This window comes from Sinohyriopsis cumingii, chromosome 5 (assembly GCF_028554795.1).
Source record: "Sinohyriopsis cumingii isolate HCF-2022 chromosome 5, ASM2855479v2, whole genome shotgun sequence".
Taxonomy (NCBI): domain Eukaryota; kingdom Metazoa; phylum Mollusca; class Bivalvia; order Unionida; family Unionidae; genus Sinohyriopsis; species Sinohyriopsis cumingii.
In genome coordinates this window covers 93,018,328-93,039,802 of record NC_142965.1, presented here as the reverse complement: position 1 = coordinate 93,039,802, position 21,475 = coordinate 93,018,328, and the positions used below count along the sequence as shown (strand labels likewise).

Here is a 21,475-nt window from a genome sequence, read left to right as displayed (position 1 = left end):
TACAATGGTAACCACATGGACAATCGCAGTTTCCTTCCGGACATTTTCCGTCGCAATGCATGGGTCTTATCCATCCAATATTAGTCACACTAGAGGAAGATACAACTTTTTTACAATCCCCAAACTGGAACGATGCCTCTTTCAAAGTATTCATCTTGTTCGCTCGCTCTTGGTAGTCACAATGAACTATCGATCTTGCCTAGGGTTCCTTTTTTATATACAGACCAATACCGACGTGACCGTACGGTAAGGTGAAATGATTGGGAAGTCGAACTCGCTTCTGGTATACAATTTGATAGACTTTTTCCAAGGGTCGACTGACGATGTGGTGAGTGGGTAAACGTACAATCTTGTTCGGTTGATAGGTGGTCACTTTAAAGTTTCCATCCTCTCCCGATTGCAAGGCTTCTTTCAATACCCCAAAGTTGACCACACGACTGGTACGATAATTCAGAGTCAGTCCTTTCACTTTGCACGTCGTGTGCACTTCTCCTTGTTTGTCACGGTATTCGTAGCCGTAATTTTTGGGACCGCCACTGACGAAACTTAGAATCTTGTCGTCGGGATGCTCGTCTGTCCAGGCTCCTAAACGGTCTCCTTCGATGTTAGGGTGATGTTGAATCGGGTGATGGATGTAAATGCAACTGTCCGTGTCAAAGTACAGGATGCGCTCCCCTAACAGTTCTAAAGCTTCGTACAATTTTAAGCGAGCATGGGCTGTCACGTAAGCCGCAATGATGACATTTCCAAAAGGGTCGTCTTGTACAAAGTCCAGATCTTCTTCGTAATTGACCAAGATCAAATTCTCTCGAACGACGTCCACGTGTTTCATGTATTTGGTTTTTTTTCGTGAATCATCTGGAAGTAGCGGGAAGGTTCTGTCAAATATTCCGTCTTGGGTAAACACGGTCGTTGTGCCATTTTACCCCACAAGCAATTTAACATCACTTTGGCAAACGATCGCCTGCCTTCGTTTTTCTCGATGTGGTCTAAAGTGATGCCTTCTTGTTCGTAGTATTTCTCTTTGAATTTTATTTGGTCTTCGGGAGTGTGACACCAGGAAGGATAGCCGCTGGCTTCTTGCTTCAGTTTCAAAAAGGCATCCACGTAGTCTGCGAAAATGCCTTTCTGCGTGGGGTCACCCTTGTGGTATTGTTGTGTCTTGGGAAAGTGGCAAATTTCGTACACTTCTAACAGTTGGTATCCCATGTCCAGAGCTTTGAACAATTCTACGCTGACCCAGGTTCCCGTCAAGGCCCGTTCTTCCTGGCTGTGATGGCAAGGTTGGTCTTGGTTGCACGTTTCGGCACAAGTACGGCACAAGGGAAACATCAGTTTGCCTTGACAATGGTGAGGTAAGACAGGATGGTAGAGGTTCGTGGGAGGCAAAACTTTACACTTGATCAAGCCTTCGTATTGTCGAATGTTTTTCAGGTCGATGTGTTCCGTCAACAATTGCGGGTGCCCTACAGGAAAGCGACAATATTTGCACACGTAGGGATACAGCGAACACACGTCCAAGTATCTGATTTCTTCTCCTTTCTCTTCGTCGGCTTGGTACAGCAAACAGGTGGCATTGGTCCTTCCTCCGTACAAACTATCCCTCGGGTTCAGCGGGTCCATGAACTGGTAACTTTCCACGAGGCGTTTAAACTCGGGATCGGTTTTCATACGGTGATCGTACTCGTGTTCCCACATTTCCACCACTTGGTATCCTTGCTGTTCTAACTTTAGGCGCCGCTGACAAGTGTCCTGGTACAAGTCTTCCATGGTTCGTTACAAAAACTGATTTTTAGTGCCACGGTCAGGGTAACAGACGGGACATCCGTGAAATAAGCAACCATTAAACTCGTACACGATCTTGGGGTTTTCTAAGTCCCAGCCATCGACCGAATACGTTCCGATGGTCTTTTCGCCCCCTCCGTTGCGGGCATGCTGAATCCACTTGTCTTCCTTGTCGCACAAGTAATGTAACCAACGTAGGGCTTTGACCGAGTATTGACGTTTGACAAAGTGGGTCGTTTGAGGACTGATGACAGCCACGGTCTTTTCAGGCATGAATCGTTGTCGATACACTAAGGAACACGCTTTGGCAATGGTGCAAGCTTCTTTCAAAGGATCGACCCCTCCGTGTTCCATGAACAGTTCTCGAAATTTTCCACAGCAACGCCGTAAAATGTCCACGTCGGAACGACAATACTTTAACATTTCTTCCTGAAAGTCGAAAGGGTCCGAGGCGTGAGCCAGGTACCAAGCGTAGAAAGCTTCTCGTTGTTCGGTACGCATGTTGTCGGGGTCGTAATAGTGAGCCTCGGTCAAATGGGGTAGAACGGCGTGTTGATTGGCTTCCGTATTGAAAAAGTGTGGAAAGTACCCTTTAGCCATTTCTGTCATTCCAAACGTTTTAGGCATTCGACTCAAAGGCATGGCCAAATAGCTCATCGAATCTTTAAACTGTACTTGTCCCACTTGCATGAAAATGATTTTGGCTCCGTTCAAAGTCACTTTAGGACGTTCGGTGCCTTGTTCCGTATAGTACCTCAAAAGAAACTGTCCATCGTATCCAGAGAAATTGTGAGCCATCACCGTGGCATGACGATGACAATCTCCGTAAAGTTCGATGTCCTCTTGGCTCCACGTCTTGTCGATGGGGTCTAAGACCCATTGGGCAAAATCGGCTAACGTGTTCGGTCCCCGAAAGATTTTTTCACGCCCTCCAGGAATCTTGCTACAGTGAGGGCATTGACTGAAGATAGGTTCTTGAATGCACTTCTCGCACGCTCGATGAGCCACGCAGAAATTAGGAATGTGAATGCCGGTCTCTTGCATGCATTCGAAATCGAAAAAGATGAAATTGCCTTTCTTCTTGTGACCATCCTCTTTCTCTGGTGGGGGTTGGTATTTTTGCACGTAACATTGGTGTTCCAAGTCCACGATGTGGTGACAAATGTGACATTTTTTCTTTCCTCGACATACGTGTGCCTTGGTACTATTGGTACGTATGACTTGTTCACACGTAGGGCACAATCTCAGGAGTTGACAAGCACATTTCTTCTGTGAACCTTGCGTTTTCAGATGTTGTTGGTAACAGGTAGGGCTGACAAACGTGCGCAGACAAGTTGAACAAGGCACTGGTTCTTCGCTCAGACAGGATGAAGAGGCCAAACATCCTGAGCATTTCGATCCACAATGCTTGTGTTGCTCTCGATTATTATAACCATGGTCACATTTCTCACAGTAATAACCGTATCCCAGGAATCCGGTGATACTGGTAATGGTATCGAAATGGTCATCGTGATGATAAACATGAATGTATTTTCCGTCCTTAAAATCTTGCCCTCGAAACAACAGAGACCCGCGCACTTCTTGAGGGTGCACTTTCAAAGTGTATCGTGGAGCTAGGGCATCTTGCAATTTTTGCATCTCAGGAATGCCACAGGGTGTGTCTTTGGACATGCCAGCTTGTCGTAACAGGAGTTCTGCTTCACTTCGTTGTTTGGCTCGGTCCGATTGTCGAATGTTCTCCCAGTCTCCTTTCAATTCTGCCGTGTCGTTCTTGTTGGCATAGGTTCGTCCCACCACGATGGCACGGGCTAAACACATCTGGTCATGAGGATTGTGAATTTGGACTAGGCTACACTTAATGCTGCGAAGGTCGTTCACCAATAACATCTTTTTGCGTCCGGTCCCTTGAGGAGGAGAGACGTGGGTCATGTCCAATGTGGCTTTTCCATCGGTGATGTCAAACTGGTCATTAGATTGTTGCACGTGTTGAATCTTGTCCATGACTTTGGAAGCGGTCAATTCTGCAGGGGTGCTAAACTTGATCCAAACAGGGGATTTCAAACCGTCGTGTTGTATGGAAAGTCTCAAGCGATCGTCTTCTTTGGGTTGACATTGTCGCTTGAGTGCAGTGAGCAGAGAATCCCACACTCCGGTGATGAACCCTTCTGCTTTCTCTAACGGTACGTCGGACTTGAAATCTTTAAACTTCACCGTGTATTTGTAAGCCGTGGTTCTAAATTTTCTAGAGGAGCGCTTTTCCGTCTCTCGAATGGAATAGTATTTTTCAGGGTTGACTAAGGGTGGTGAACTTGGTTTAGAGGTTTCAAATTCTGGTTCACTCATGTCCTCTTCAAAATCACTGGCATGAATTTGTGCCAAGATTTCAGCCCTGGTTCGAGGCGATAGATCACGTTTCTGCCTCTTACTTTCTTCTTCTTTCTTCTCGAATGAATGGGATCGTTTCATCTTAAAAGCAAAAAGTCAAATGACTCAAGTTCAAACACCATGAGCTACTTTATAGTCATAGCAGACCAGGGTATATAAAAGGGTGTGTGTCTTATCCTTTCACTATTCATTTCACTCTCAAGCCGAGCACAACGATGGAAGAGACTAACCAGATGGAACGTTTCGTCAGAGCTTTGCGAGGGGTCATTAGAAAATTCTCTTCAGACCAGCCTACGGACTACTCTCCTTCCTTTCGAGATAAAAGTCAAGATACTTGCTATATCTGTCAGAAGAAAGGGCATTGGTCTTCAGAGTGTCCAGACCGTCAAAAAAGAACAAAAACAGGGACTAAAAAAGACAAAAGTCAAGATACCTGTTATTATTGTAAAGAAAAAGGACATTGGTCTCCAGATTGCCCAAAAAAGAAACAAGAGGAGTCAGAAGAAAAGAAGGATTCTTCAGAAGAAGAGAGGGATTCTTCGGAAGAAGAGAGGGATTCTTCAGAGGAGGAAGAGGAAGAAAAAAGACAATTCTATTTACAAGAGGCAAAGAAACAGGAGAAGAAGAAAAGAAGAAGGGAAGAAAATGAGGAAAAGACGGTGAAGAAATTCAAAAAACAGAGAGACTAAACAAGGAAAAAGAAGAAGTCAATGAACTTTTTATTAAAGTGTTGTGTTGTGAATTGTGAATTGGATTGTAAAAAATGGATAAAAGAATAAATGAATGATATAAGGTAAGAGTCTTTGAGTTATGATTTTAAAATAAGAACGTACACTCACGCACTCATACACAGACACGTACCATAAGGGTAAAATGGGTGGGGTTTATTTTTGAGTTATTGGCAAATTGAAATTGTATATCTTTTCGAGAAATGTGACTGGCCCTGAAAAGGGCCTTTTTTATTTCGGTGCAGGGGTGAGTTTAACCAATCAACTTTAACTGCCTTATGCCTTTGCCACGGCCAAGGCCTACTTCTGAACTGCGTAATGTTGATGATTGGGTTGAAATCACTAAGGGTGGTACGGTAGGCTTACATTTGTTTCAGACTTCTTAACTCCTCTAAAATGTCCAACAGTACCGTGACCGTTTGATTTTCACCCTCTTGTTTCTTTGCTGCTACTTCTTCTTGCTGTTGCTGCTGTTGTTTTTTTCTTACCTCTTCTTCTTGCTGCTGTTGCTGTAGGAGAAAAACTTGTTCGGCTTCCTTTTGTCGTTGCATAAATTTCTCCAATTCTTCTTTCTGTCTCTGTCTAAAATTCTCCACTTGCGGTAATGAAGAAGGTAACACAGGTTCCGGAACAAATTCTTGCGAGGAGAGAAAATCCACAAAATCCCAATTCACCTCTTCTGAAAGTAAGTCCGGGTTCCCTTGGGCGGTCTCCCCTGCTTGTGCACCCCATTGGATCGTTTTCTGAGTTTCCGTCATGTTGAATCACTGTCGCATAGATTGACTACACACAAGCGCTAGCGAATCTATATTGACTACGTGACGTCACAGACTGCTCTCTTCGGATTGGATGCGGGCTGACTGAATTCTGTAACGCGTGTTCGGATTGGTGAATGAACTCAATCCGTTTCAATCCTTTCTGTCCCTATAAATAAGCGCAGTTCACTGCATTGATTCACCTATTCTCGGAGCCTCAACATGTGGACCGACGTTGAATCTTCAACCCTTGTGTCAACAATGATGTTCAGGACGGACATGCTCATGTATGTCCGATCCAAGTGGACCGTTGTCCACAGGACCAGCAGCAGCCTGTGGATAAGAAGAGTCTATATAGAGAGACAAGGTTGCCTCAAGAGGACTCTGATGTATGGCCCTGCTGTAAGACGAAGTTTGAGGACAAGAAGATGTCGCAAATGCCCTTTATGTTAAGGGCATATTAACATAAACCAAAGGCCCTTTTCAGGGCCCCCATATTTCTCGAAAAGAGATAGCCTTTGAATTGCCTACCCCTTTTTTTATTTTATTTTATTTTTTTTTTTTAAAAAATAGAGACCCTCCCTGTTTCAATTTTACATAGACCCTATACAGTCCCAAGGGTTTTTTTGGCCATGTTAAATTTACATAGACCCTATATTGTCCCAGGGTTTTTGGCCATGTTAATTCCCATAGACCCTATATTGTCCCAGGGTTTTTGGCCATGTTAATTCCCATAGACCCTATATGTTCCCACGATTTTTCTCCATGTTAAATTTACATAGACCCTATATGTTCCCAAGGGTATTTTTAATGATAAGTCCCTTGGACCCTATAGGATCCCCATTCACTACTATCATCCGTAGTGATCATTCTTGGGATTGAAATTAATTGTGCACGATTTTATTGTTGTGGTTTACTTTTTTGTTCTTGTTTATATTGTTATTTTTTATTATTGTAGAGGTAAAAAAAATCATTAATTTACGTGAATAGTGTTTAAACTTAACATTCTATTTATTGAAGAAGCGAATTATTTATAGTAAAGTAATTATTTCGTCACAACAATAATTCACAGGTGATACAACGGAACATGTAGGACTTTTCTTGTTTAGAAGAAATGAAAATCTAAGACATAATGTAATAATCGAGAGTTCTCTGCTAACATTGAACGATCTTATGAAATCGGGAGGTAGGCGTGCAGCAACACCAAAAATCAGGAGTTTTTCCTCCCGGCGTGAATGTTGACAGGTATGGTGTAAGGTCACTTACATCAAAGTGTGTGTGTGTGTGTGTGCGTTTTGGATTTTTAACGTAGCTTTAACAATTTTCCAGTCATATTGCTACGATGTCTGCAGTGTGACAGTTTATAGTGATATCTAGCACTGGGGCATCATGCCGCAGACATGTAGCATGATGTCCCACCCAGTCACATTATCCTGACACCAGCCCGACCAGTGCTAACACTAACCTCGTAATGCTGAGACTTAATCAGAGTAAACTACAACTCCGCTTTTACGGTATTAGCATCGAACCGTATTGTTTGTTCGTTGTGTTGGCATACTGGGATACATTTTAATGAGTTAGGTATTTACAATTTCAAAGCAAAGTGAAAATGTAATTACCAATGCACTGATATAAAATGTCCAGTGCAATGATGCATAAACAAGCAATAATCGAGTCAAAAGGGAGAGGTAGTGTTACAGCAACTCGTGATTGTTAAATTCTTGTCATTGTTCTATCAAATTAAAGACAAATATAAATTGGGCAGGAACAATAAGAAACCAAAAAATAAAATAAATTACTTTTTTCAAACAAGTATATACGTTTTCTTTTTAATAAGCATGCACGCCAACCTCGAGATAAGTACACATGTAATTGTTTAAATATAACTTTGCCTAAATAAATGCATTTAGAACTTACCTTGTGCATCTTGATATGTCTCGGAGTTGTAGGATGGCTTATACGCGGGTCATGCACTTTTAAGTGTTTATACCTGTTCAGTTTGGGGGCTCGGCTTATACGCGAATGGGTTTATACGTGAGTATACACGGTATACATGGTTATAGGTTAGGAGTCAGTTCCCATGCAATCACCCAAGGGCAGAATTTCCTTGCCCCAGGGGCATTATCCAAGAGGGTAATCCCAAACCCATTACATAAATGGCCAAAAATACAGTCAAGTAAAAAATTATTGCATTAGTCTGGTGGAACCATGTGTAAATATAATGCCATGGAATCATATTAAAAACAATATTATGAAATTCCACGACAAATTTAATTGACCAAACTGGAAAATGTTGGTAGATTGCAGCGGGGAGGAAATGAAAAGAAGCTAGGACTAAAATTAATTAATAATGAGTACTTACTTTTGAGGAATAGTATCGTGAAGAAAATAACTGTCCATTTGTTACGATGAAATGGTTGAAAGTTCGTATGTAAAACACTTGAAGGTTACATATTATTGAATTACAACGACAGAAGTTAAAATGTATCAAATTACAGACAGTAATTAAAATGTAGCAAATTACAGAGACAGTAATTAAAATGTAGCAAATTACAGAGGAACAGGTTTAAATGTAGCAAATTACAGACAGAAGTTAAAATCTATCATATTACAGTGATAGAAGCTAAAATACACTGAATTACAAAGATGAAATAAAATGTATCATGTTCATGGTTCCCACACTTGTCAAAATATAAATGTCCAGGTCATTTCCAGGTTTTTTTCCAAGATGAAATGAATTTTTTCAAGGTTAACATATGACCATTACTGAATGGAATTAAAGAGCATTTTGGATTATAAAACATGCATTTTTCAAATCTGAAGATGTTTTTCTTTCAAGACTCGAAAAAATATATATGTCAGAAAAGATGATAATGTACCAAACCACAAAATGAGTCACACGAAACAAATCTTATTATATTCCTATAAACTGGCATTTAAAGACATTTCAATGCACAGAATACAAATCCTAACTTTACTTTGCTGACCTGTATTATGTTGCTACGTGGAAACAACATAATGAGCAAAAAATTTTTTGTTTCCTTATAAACCTTTAATTCCAAAGAATTCTAGAGCAATATATGTGCATGTTATACAAAGTAAGCATTTCCTATCACAGTATGACAAAAACCACAATGAATTCAAATTATTAGAATCTTATCTTGTAATGAAAAAAGTTTAGCCTTGAATTTATGTGTGCCAAAAAATATCAAACAAAATTTTTCAACCAACCTAAACTCTTTAAGATGATTTGGTTAAAATTTCCATCATATAAAGACATTTACAAAAGGGTTTATTTAAATTTTGACAAAAGACCTTCAAAATTACATATTGTTGTATAAACAAAGACTGAAGTTTCTGTAAAATCATCTTGTCTTCTTGTAGTTCAATAAACCAGTCCCAAAACCTGTATCGATATATGGGCTCTTGTCGTTTCTTAATATATAATAAAAGGGACGACAATTGCCAATTTCTCTTGCGATCTGAAACCAATGCTTCAAGCTACATGTCACTATGTAATAGTTTCGCACCAAAGTTCAGCTCAAAGATTCAACATTTTTCTACTCCGGGTTTCCTCTGAATTTTTCACATTTGGACATTTATGATGGAGTGTGGGTTCAGGGCAATTACATATACAAAATTTGGAATCTGCCGCCACCGTAAGATAGCTTACCAGCGGGCCTAGTAAATTTATACTATGTTATAATGACTTATACCTGCATGAAATCGATAGGAAAACTATTTATTTTCTCAAAAATGTCAAGTATTATATTCGTTATGTCTTTAATCAGTTGACAGACTAGACGAAACTCGGCATAGATTAAACCTGACCCGGTACTCGCCATTTGTGTTAATAGTCACATGACTTCACAACTCTCAAACAACGACATTGGAAGTCCAATAGTCACGTGATATCAACAACAAACTCCTTTTTAATGTCGTTGTACAAATTTTCAAGTATGTTAAATGAAAGTCTGATATCTTTTGTAAAAGCCAGAAGGAACATATAATTCTCAACATATTTATTTCGAGAACAACTACAAGAAACCTTGCCAGTCGGATTTTTCAAGCAGATTAGTCTGGTTCCATGCCTCGTATGCTCCCTACGCGAGAGAGCACATGTCTACGTGGTAGTCACGTGATACAACAAAACTCCGGAAGTAGGTCTCTGAATAAATATAGAGAAGTTTGTGCTCTTTCGTTTTTGTATTTATTGCAACCAGTATACGATTTTCATTTAACATTTTATTTCCCTACAATATTTGAAAATGACTTGTGAGATTCTGTGTGCTCATACGACCACAGGGGCCCGTATCGTTGATTAAAATTGTCCTCTCACACATGTATTATATAATAACTACAAGAGAGGACAGTTGTCTGCATGCTCGCGCAACCTATTTAAGAATAAACACTGACATTTCAAGCTACACTTTGCATAGCTTAATACATTTGGAACCGATGTTTATCTTAGGCATTCGACTGTGTATCCTTATCAAAAGTTTAACTTAATATCATTCCTTTAAGGAATGCCAAATAATTTTCCAACGGTACCGCTTAACATGGCCTTGATCACGCCCACGTAATATCCAAGAACAAAGCGCCGAATATAATACTGTTCTCTCATTGGTTAAATAAAATGAAGACCTATATTTATTTACAACTTATTTTCAGTTGGCTAATGAAAAGGTAGTATTCCATTCAGGGCGTTGTCAGGGTATTTAAATTGTTTGATGCTATTAAAACTACCAGACAATCATAAGAAAACATAAAACTGATGGCCAGAATGATGGCACCATTGCTAGAGGATTATGTGCCTCACAATCTGCTAATGAAACAAAGACAATAATGGATACAAGTTGTATCATACTGTCTCAAGCTGCAAACAAGACAATAATGGATACAAGTTGTTTCTCACTGTCTCAAACTGCAAGCAAGACAATAATGGATAATTACCATGTCTTGTAACTTAGTATCTGATAATGCAAGCTTGACTATAATAGATAATTAATGTATCTATTGTCTCATCATCTGCTAATGCAAACAAGACCATAAGGGACAAGTACTATGTCTTCTGTTTTACAATCTGAAATTACAAGCAAGACCATGATGAATAATTACCATGTTTTGTGCCTTAGTATCTGATAATGCAAGGAAAGATTATAAAGGGTAATTATGATGCATTGTTCTACAGTTAATGGTCATGCAAACAAGAATACAATAACAAATTACTATGTCTTGTGTCTAATAATGCAAACGAATACTGATATGGATAATTACCATGTCTTGTGAGTCAATATATGATAACGCAAGCAAAGACATCAACAGATCATTACCATATATAGTGCCACAGTATTTGATAATGTAATCATCTTCTATAATGTGCAATTACCATGTCTAGTGGCTATCTTGCCCATCACATCTACAAGGTTCCAGTAGGCCTTGTTCTCAGAATAATTACTCCATGCTGGGGCACTCTGCAAAGCTCGTTTCTCATCAGTGTGTACAAATCCAATTCTGCTCTGAGTTTTGTCTGGTGTCTCCCCTTGTTTAAACTTTCCTGTCAAAAGCCCACTGCAATTAAAATATGAACATAGTGATGATATGACATCGTGATAATCCCATCACTATTTGCTTATATTGTTCTGCATCTTCAGTTGTCACAAGGCTGTGTGATAAAGTGATGGAACTTTCGAAGCTGTATATTTATTACTGATATACGATGATCATATTAAAGGTGTAATGAATGGATTTCTGAAAATTAATATTTAACTCAAGCATGAACATTGGGCCACATGGACCAAGTTTTGGTATGGTCAAGTTCCTTTTTTTTCCCCTTAAGATGTATCACAGGCATGTTTTCATTTCTTATAGGCATGTGTGTGTGGTTTTTATTTTTAACGTAGCTTTAACAATGTTTCAGTCATATCGCTACTATTTCTGCAGTGTGGCAGTTTATAGTGATGTCTAGCACTGCGGCATCATGCCGCAGACATGTAGCATGATGTCCCACCCAGTCACATTATCCTGTCACCAGGCCGACCAGACCTAACACTAACCTCTTAATGCTGAGTGCCTAGCGAGGCAGCTGTTAGTACCATTTTTGTAAGTCTTTGATATCGCTCAACCGGGTATCGAACCCACGATCTCCCGCATCCGAGACGGACGCTCCAACCACTAGGCCACCGGAGCGGTCTTTCATATAGGTAAAAAATATTTACGGTGTAACAAAAGGATAGCTTAAAATGCAAAAGTCACTCAAAAGGATAGTGAAAATGCAAAAGTCACCCAGTCATTAAAGCTGGTTTACAATGCCTTTGTTTTTGTATTATTGAGATACATTTTTCAAGATGTATCCATATACCGATGCTCATATACTGGTAAATTAGGAACAAGGTACTGAAATCTATAGCAAATGACCAGCTGAAAATACAAAAGTCACTGAAACAAAAATTATTAGGTCAAACTGACCTAGTTTTGGTATGGTCAACTAGCTTTTGTCAGGTTGAATCCAAAATTTTCAAACGTGAATGTACATAGAATCCAAGATACTTATTGTGTAACATTCAAATGTCTAAAAATACAGAATGTACTCAGGAGTACAAATTAAGTCATGTTAATTTAGCTGACTTAATTTTGGGTATGGCTGAGTTACTCTGACATGCATCAACATACAAATTTTCATAAGTGTAGGTGAAATAGGGTCCAAGATAATAAGGGCATAACAAACAACTGGATAAAAAAATCTAATGAACAGACATGAACATAGGTGGACAAAATTTCAATGAAAATAAATTGGTGAGGGGATAATGAAAATACCAAAACATATAATTCAAATTTGTTTTGACGATCTGTGCATTTGTAAAACATGAATAAAATATCACCTAGCCTGTCATGACGGACAACCCATTTTGCCAACAAAAAAGTCACTCAAGACAAGTGGTTTCTTTTAACAAGTTTGAGCAAGTGACAGTTGCTGGATATATAGTTGGTTGGTTTATTTATTGTTTTTATAAATGTATTACAAAACATGCATTCATGTGAATAAAAGAATTACATTACACTTGTAAATGCTACTCATAACATTATCATTTTTATTTAAGTTCCCATGTAGTCAATTGGCGTTGTGGAATATCAATTGAAAATTTCACTTCATGGAAATACATTCCTATCCTGTCCTTAAACGTAAAATCAGCTATGATAACGCTTACAAAATGTATTTACACTAACCAGATGTATATAAACTAAGGTAACCAAATGGAGATAAACAAAAGTGACAAAATGGAGATAAACTAAGGCAACTAGATGTAGATAAACTAAGGCAACCGGATGGAGATACACTAAGACAACCAGATGGAGATAAACTAAGGCAACCAGATGGAGATAAACTAAGGTAACCAAATGGAGATAAATTAAAGTGACATAATGGAGATAAACTGAGGTAACCAGATGGAGATATACTATGATAACAAAATGGAGATAACTAAGGTAGCCAGATGGCGATAAATAAAAGTGCCCGAATGGAGATAAACTAAGGTAACCACATGTAGATAAACTAAGGCAACCGGATGGAGATAACTAAGGCGACCAAACGGAGAAAAACTAAGGTTGCCAGATGGAGATAAACTAAGGTGACAAAATAGAGATAAACTAAAGTGACATAATGGAGATAAACTGAGGTAACCAGATGGATATATATTATGGTAACAAAATGGAGATAACTAAGGTAGCCAGATGGAGATAAACTAAGGTGACAAAATGGAGATAAACTAAGTTAACCAGGTGTAGATTAACTAAGGCAACCGGATGGAGATAAACTAAGGCAACCAAATGGAGAAAAACTAAGGTTGCCAGATGGAGATAAACTAAGATCACAAAATAGAGATAAACTAAAGTGACATAATGGAGATAAACTGAGGTAACCAGATGGAGATATACTATGGTAACAAAATGGAGAAAACTAAGGTAGCCAGATGGAGATAAACTAAGGTGTCCAAATGGAGATAAACTAAGGCAACCAGATGGAGATAAACTAAGGTGACAAAATGGAGATAAACTAAGGTGACAAAACGGAGATAAACTAAGGTGACCAAATGGAGATAAACTAAGGTGACCAAATGGAGATAAACTTAGGTAACCAGATGGAGATAAACAAAGGTGACCAAATGGAGATAAACCGAGGTAACTAGACGGAGATAACAAAGGTGACAAAACGGAGATAAACTAAGGTGATCAAATGGAGATAAACTAAGGTGACCAAACGGAGATAAACTTTGGTAACCAGATGGAGATAAACAAAGGTGCCCAAATGGGGATAAACAAAGGCAAACAAATGGAGATAAACTAAGGTGACCAAATGGAGATAAACCGAGGTAACCAGACGGAGATAACAAAGGTGACAAAATGGAGATAAACAAAGGCAACCAGATGGAGATAAACTTAGGGGAAAAATGGAGATAACCAGAGGCAACCAGATGCAGATAAACTAAGGTGACAAAATGGAGATAAACTAAGGTGACAAAACGCAGATAAACTAAGGTGACCAAATGGAGATAAACTAAGGTGACCAAATGTAGATAAACGTAGGTAACCAGATGGAGATAAACAAAGGTGCCCAAATGGAGATAAACCGAGGTAACCAAACGGAGATAACAAAGGTGACAAAATGGAGATAAACTAAAGAGACATAATGGAGATAAACTGAGGTAACCACATGGAAATATACTATGGTAACAAGATGGAGATAAACTAAGGTGACCAAATGGAGATACACTAAGGTAGCCAGATGGTTCTAAACTAAGGTAACCAGATAAAGATAAACATAGGTAGCCAGATGGAGATGAACAGGGGTAGCCAGATGGAGACAAACTAAGATGACAAAATGGAGATAAACTAAGGTAGCCAGATGGAGATAAACAGAGGTAACCAGATGAAGATCTATAACTAGGTGTTTAATAACAGTAAAATCAGTAAAACATTAAAGAATATAGACCTTTACAATAACTAAACAATTAACTCAGTTAAAATAACAAATAATTTAATAAAAGAAAAGACCTCATTCACACCAGTCATTATGTACTTTAACTCCACAGACAAACAATTTATTGCAGTAATGGTTGTGTTACAGCATAAGCAAGGTGAGAATATCTCTTGTTATAAATATCACCAATGTGTGGGATTTCACAACATAAACAATCTATATGAACCATTGAACTATTTGTGTCATGATTGCTAATGTTTTAAAGAAGGAATGTTTAATTATAATCAGGATGTTGCGGTCTATGGCACTACAATGGTTGCCTGACAAGTGAACGATCCTGATTTATGAATTGTATTAGAATGCATCATTTTACCATACAAATCTAACGAAAACAGAATCCAGTCTCAGCTTTTAAACTATCTCCTTGTGCATCTCGGTTCAGACTCTACTTAGCATTTGTGGTTACAAAGGATTGAATAAAGGCCCGTAGTGTCTCTATCTGGTCTTATAATGTTCAAATATCAATTTTGCCAAATGAAATCACCAGCGGTTGTGTTTAGCAGGTAGTTGCTCACAACAGTATATTTATACTGTAAAACTGATCTGTGCATTTTGATTTGGGTCATACATAACACTGGACAACAAATTTTTACAAAAGTCATGTTACTGAAATAAAATTAGTCAATTCTTATCAATTTTTATGTGCTGAACACGAATATGACAGTCAAATTGCAAAATTGGCTCTAGTTTTTTTGTAATCTGCAAGAAATTAATGTTTACATAACGAAATGCATTCCAATAGTAAAAGGTCAACTGTAATAGCCTACCTATAAAAAATCAAGTCATTGACTACATCTTAGATTTCTTCGCCTGTCTCTTGTACAGCTGTTCGGGAGCATCTCTGAGGAGTGTCCAGCAGTAGTCAGCCAGCATTGTAGTGGACCATTTTCCCTGGTATCTTTGGTCCATTGTTGTGATATCTTGATGAAAACGTTCGCCGTGTTCATCACTAACAATACCACAGTTGCTAGGAAAGAAATCCAAATGGGAATGAAGGAAGTGAATCTTTAGAGACATATTGCAGCCAAGTTTCTTATACTTCATCAACATGTCTTCTACTAGTTCCTTATAGTTTTCTGCCCTAACATTTCCGAGGAAGTTTGTAGAAACTAGGCGAAAAGCATTCCATGCTTGTTTCGCGTCACCTTCCAGCAAGTTGTTGAACCGGTCATCTTTGAAAAGCTCTCGAATCTGAGGACCCACAAAAACTCCCTCTTTAATCTTTGCTTCGCTGAGTCGAGGGAATTTTTCATGCAGGTATCGGAATGCTGGCAAAGTCCGGTCAATGGCTTTCACGAAGTTCTTCATCAAACCTAGTTTGATGTGAAGGGGTGGTAGCAATATTTTCTGAGCCTCAACCAGAGCTGGGTGTTGGATATTCTTCTCTCCAATGGCTACATTCTGCCTGTGAGTCCATTCCTTCCTCATGTAGTGCATTTCCCTTGCTCGGCTATCCCACTCGCATAAGAAACACATGTATTTTGTATATCCTTGCTGCAGTCCCATTAAAAGGGCAACTACCTTCAAATCACCACAGAGGTGCCAGCTGTACTTGTTATACTCAATGGAATTCAGTAGCTGCCTTAAGTTATCGTATGTCTCTTTCATGTGGACAGCATACGCTACTGGAATAGATGGAACAATGTTTCCATTGTGCAAAAGCACAGCCTTGAGACTCAGTTTCGAAGAGTCCACAAATAGTTTCCATTCTTGTGGGTCATGAGTGATTTTTAAAGCATTCATGAGGCCCTCAATATCGGAACAGAATATCAGATTACTTTCCTTTCTGAAGAAAGGCTCCAATTGCTGGTGGCGCTTTCGATATGCAGTAATTGTGACATCTTCTTCTAGAAGATTCCATTGTTGGAGTCTTGATCCTAGCAATTCTGCCTTGTTCTTTGATAAGTCCAAATCACGAATCAGGTCATTTAGTTCTTCCTGTGTTATTCTGTGTGGGGTTGATGATGCACCACAGTGAAAATCTGGATCACTGCATGCTGATGGACCAGGAGAAGAACAGGTCGACTCACCTTTGTCTTCGTCAGATGAATCAAGAGAATATTCTGCTGGAGGTTCTGGAATAGGAAGTCCCTCACCATGTGGAACTGGTCTCAATGCAGACGGAATGTTTGGGTAGACTATTCTCGACTTCTTTCGCTTCGTTATTCCGCCGGAAAGAGGAGGAACCAAGCAGAAGTAACAGTCATTTAGGTGGTTGCTTGGCTCTCTCCACACCATTGGGACTGCAAACGGCATTGATGACCTTTTGCAATTCAACCACTGTGCAAGCTGTGTTGTACATGTAGCACAGCATATATGCGGAGCCCAAGGCTTGTCTTGGTCACCAACCTTGCATCCGAAGTAAAGATGATATGCCTTCTTCACTTGAGAATTGATACTTTTCTTCTGGTTGGCAAATGTCACTTCCCCACAAATATAGCAAAAATTGTCCGCGGTATTAACACACTTTCGAGGCATTACTGTTCTTTATTGTACGTAAATGGATAAAATAATAAGTTTTATGTAACAGTAGCTTGAACTGTCTCGCACAACGTCTAAAATATTTTAAATGCTGAACCTATCTGATTGGGCTTTATATAGTACACTGCTTACGTCAGCTTCAGCAGCCGCCTGGCATTAGTATAATAGGCCTACACATGTATAGTACACTGCTGACGTCAACTTACTTCAGCAGCCGCATGGCATTAGTATTGCATTGCATCAGAAAATGATGCAATCAACTGTGGATGATGTGAGCATGATGGTATTATGCAATGTTACATCATTATTCTGGATGTTGCTGCAGTCCTACTGGAGAAATTTACACAGTGAAACATAGAAAATGAGGTATATGAATATCTTCAAAACGAGAGCCAATACAAATTTTTCACGGTTATATTCGTGTTCGGCACACCAAAATACTACAGATTAGGGCCTTTTCAAGTCAGTAATGATTTCACTGTTGACCAGTGTAATAGGCGTTCACTCACAGCAGATGTAGCTTAAATCATGTTTTATTGTTCTAAGTATCTTTTCATAAACTGCAATTGTTTAAAACAAATGCACTCTCCTTATACATGTAGGAATTATATTCATTTGCCTCTTATAGTCTGTTACAAAATATTAGGTCTTGTCATCAAACATGATGGTGTTAAGTTTCTTTATATCTATATAGGGGGATTGTTAATGGGTATAAAAGTTGCAAACAAAAACATCCAACACAAAGTAGATACCCATCCAGTTTGTAATGGTCACCCAAGCTAGGGCTCAAGACCACTGCCCTTTATACAGAACAGATTAGTAGTTTTACACCAGGGCAATAGTGTATCAAAACTACAGAATGGAGACAAAGTCAGGGTTCATTAACAGTATAAATTAGTGCTTTTAAAGTGATGACAAATACAGACTCCAAGTCCTATGCGTCAGAATCTTTATCAGTATCAGATGTGTGAACTACATAGAATTTGTTTCTAACATTACCATATCTGACCCCTTCAAATCCTTTAAGCAAAAACTACAGTATACACCCATGTCTCTTGCCTTAATGATAATCAATATTTATAAAATAAATCAGAGGGAAATGATAAACATTAATATGACGGCAACAGGGATCATATGATCTCACATAATGAAAATCGAGTTTTACTCTATGAAAAGAAAGTTGAATAATTAATTATGTAAGGTAAAGACACATCCTTTTACAAAGACAAGAACCCAAATATTAGAACAAATTTATTGATATCAATTAAACAATGTGCAGATTCTATGCATGGTTATTACATTGATGCATGTCCAGCAGTTACCATGATTTGCATGGTACACAACTACACACAACTGGATTGTATCAACAAAATTGATCATAAAAATATACTGTAAAATATAACAACTGGTGGTATTTGACATTAATTATGCTATCTTATTGTTGTTGACATTAATTCTGGCATCTAATGGTTCTTGATGTCAATTTTTATACCTGAAGGTTCTTGAAGACAATAATGGTTGTTGATGTCAGTTTGACATTTGATGGCTCTTGACATCAATTCTGATATCTGATGGTTCTTGATGTCAATTCTGATATCAGATGGTTCCTGACATTTTGATATCTGATGGGTCTTGACATCAGTTCTAATATCTGATTGTTTTTGACATCAATTCTAATATCTGATGGTTCTTGACATCAATTCTGATATCTGATGGTTCTTGACATCAATTCTGATGTCTGATGGGTCTTGACATCAGTTCTAATATATGATGGTTCTGGACATTAATTCTGATATCTGATGGTTCTTGACATCACTTCTGATACCGGATGGTTCTTGACATCACTTCTGATTTCAGATGGTTCTTGACATCAATTCTTATAATAAAGCTGAGAGGCTTTGGCTTTCCAGCAGACTCACTATTAATAAGCCAATATATGAAGCCGCTAAGAAGAATGTCATAAATATAGTCCATGCAGTGAAATCAGCCCACTACACTACTAAGATCATGGAAAGTTCCAGCAGCAAAGAGCTTTTGAGATTGCTAACACGCTAATGTCAAGGAACAAATCTACACCACTTCCAACTACCTTCTCTCCAGTCGAACTTCCGGATATGTTTGCAGATTTCTTCCGTGACAAAGTAGAAACCATTAGGGATAACCTTGACACCACAATTTCAATTGACTCGTCATCACCATACAGTTGGGATACAGAATTTCAGCTGTAACCATTAGCAGCATTTGAACCTGTCTCTATGGATTTCATACGCACAATCCTGATGAAGAGTGCACCAAAATCATGTGAACTCGATCCAATTCCAACATCACTGCTTCTTGAGTGCTTATATCCAGTATTGCCTTCACTAACTGTTATTAATACCACTCTCATCCGGGGAATTCCCATCATTTTTCAACACTGCCATTGTAAAGCCTCTGCTGAAGAAACCAACACCAGACCATAACGATTTAAAGAACTACCGCCCAGTTTCTAATCTCCCATTCATATAAAAAATCTTAGAAAAGGTTGTTCTATCCCAGCTTATATTATCTCATCTGACTTCAAACAGTCTTTTTATCAATGCACAATCTGCGTATCTCCCTTGCCACAGTACTGAAACTACTCTTCTAAAAGTAGTTAATGACATTCTCTCTGCTTTGGATAGCGGAAAGATTACAGTGCTCACCCTCCTTGATTTGTCTGCAGCATTTGACACGATAGACCATGATATAGCATTTCACCGTCTCCAGCATGTATTTGGCATTCATGATACAGCCTTACTGTGGTTCAAGTCCTTCTTGGTCAACAGGACACAAATTGTGTCTGCAAATGGAATACACTCCAGCCCAGTTGATCTATGTTTTGGTGTTCCACATGGGTCTGTAATTGGACCTGTTCTCTTCATTCTATACATTCAGCCGCTCTCAAGTGTCATAGATCATCATCCAGGGTCTCACCAATTGTACGCTGATGACATCCAAATATACAAATATAGCCACCCAACTGACGTTGATGCTACCATCCAAGGTGTAGAGAGGTGAATTTCTGATGTGAAATCATGGATGACATGTGAAAAGCTGCAGATGAATGATGATAAAATTGAGGCCATTCTGATCACAACACAAAGACTTTATCATTCACATCCTTTACCTCAACCAATAAATATCAGCAACACCAACATTAAATTCACATAGTCAGTACGAAACCTAGATGTCACTGCACAGTACTCTCACATTGCACCAACATATCATGAACATATCCAAGGCTTCATATCTTGAGCTCTGACGCATCAGCTCCATTTGCAAATATCTTTCAGTTGATGCCACTAAAACACTTGTGTGTTCATTAGTACTTTTAAGACTGGACTATTGTAATTCAATTATGTCTGGTTCATCTCAATATCTACTCCGGAAACTTCAAAAAGTTCAAAACACAGCTGCTCGGATCATACCTAGAGTATCACGATCAGAGCACACCTCCCCGCTGCTCTGTACATACACTAGCTATCCATTCGATCCAGAATAAAACACAAAATTTGTTCTCTGTGCTACGTTTCACTGACATAATCCAGTCCAACATACCTATCCTACCTCACCCATGTGTACACATCAGCAAGATACTTACGCGCCTCTTCTGACAATCGTATACTCATTATGCCCACTATGAAATCAAAGTCATATGGACATCGTTCTTTTGCATACCAGGGCATAGCAACGTGGAATGAATTGCCCACTGAACTTAGACACAAAAACACAGTGATCTCATTAAAGAATGGTCTTAATAAAACTCACTTATTTCGACTGCAAGAACAAACGTACAGACCTAATAATGTTTCCTACCTTAAATATTTTCAGCATGTTTTTTATGTTTTCTAATTTCATGGTGTTTGGTCTTTGTGATCATCTCATTATATATGTTTTTTATCTTATAGGTGTTGTCTAATGTTGTAAAGCGCTTACAGCTTCTAAAGATTAGGCGCTATACAAAGTCCTCATTATTATTATTATTACACTGGACAACAAATTTTTACAAAAGTCATGTTACTGAAATAAAATTAGTCAATTCTTATCAATTTTTATGTGCTGAACACGAATATGACAGTCAAATTGCAAAATTGGCTCTAGTTTTTTTGTAATCTGCAAGAAATTAATGTTTACATAACGAAATGCATTCCAATAGTAAAAGGTCAACTGTAATAGCCTACCTATAAAAAATCAAGTCATTGACTACATCTTAGATTTCTTCGCCTGTCTCTTGTACAGCTGTTCGGGAGCATCTCTGAGGAGTGTCCAGCAGTAGTCAGCCA

The 21,475-nt window shown here is 38.7% G+C and overlaps 1 protein-coding gene across 1 annotated transcript in view; it reads right to left on the bottom strand.

The window, feature by feature from the left end:
- Nucleotides 1-21,475, bottom strand: part of LOC149799772 (uncharacterized) — a 74,466-nt gene that overhangs the window by 38,073 nt on the left and 14,918 nt on the right. Inside the window, exon 6 of the mRNA XM_089959160.1 lies at nt 11,043-11,224. Within this exon, the coding sequence (XP_089815286.1) occupies nt 11,043-11,224 (182 nt within the window). The remainder of the gene's footprint in view (nt 1-11,042; nt 11,225-21,475) is intronic.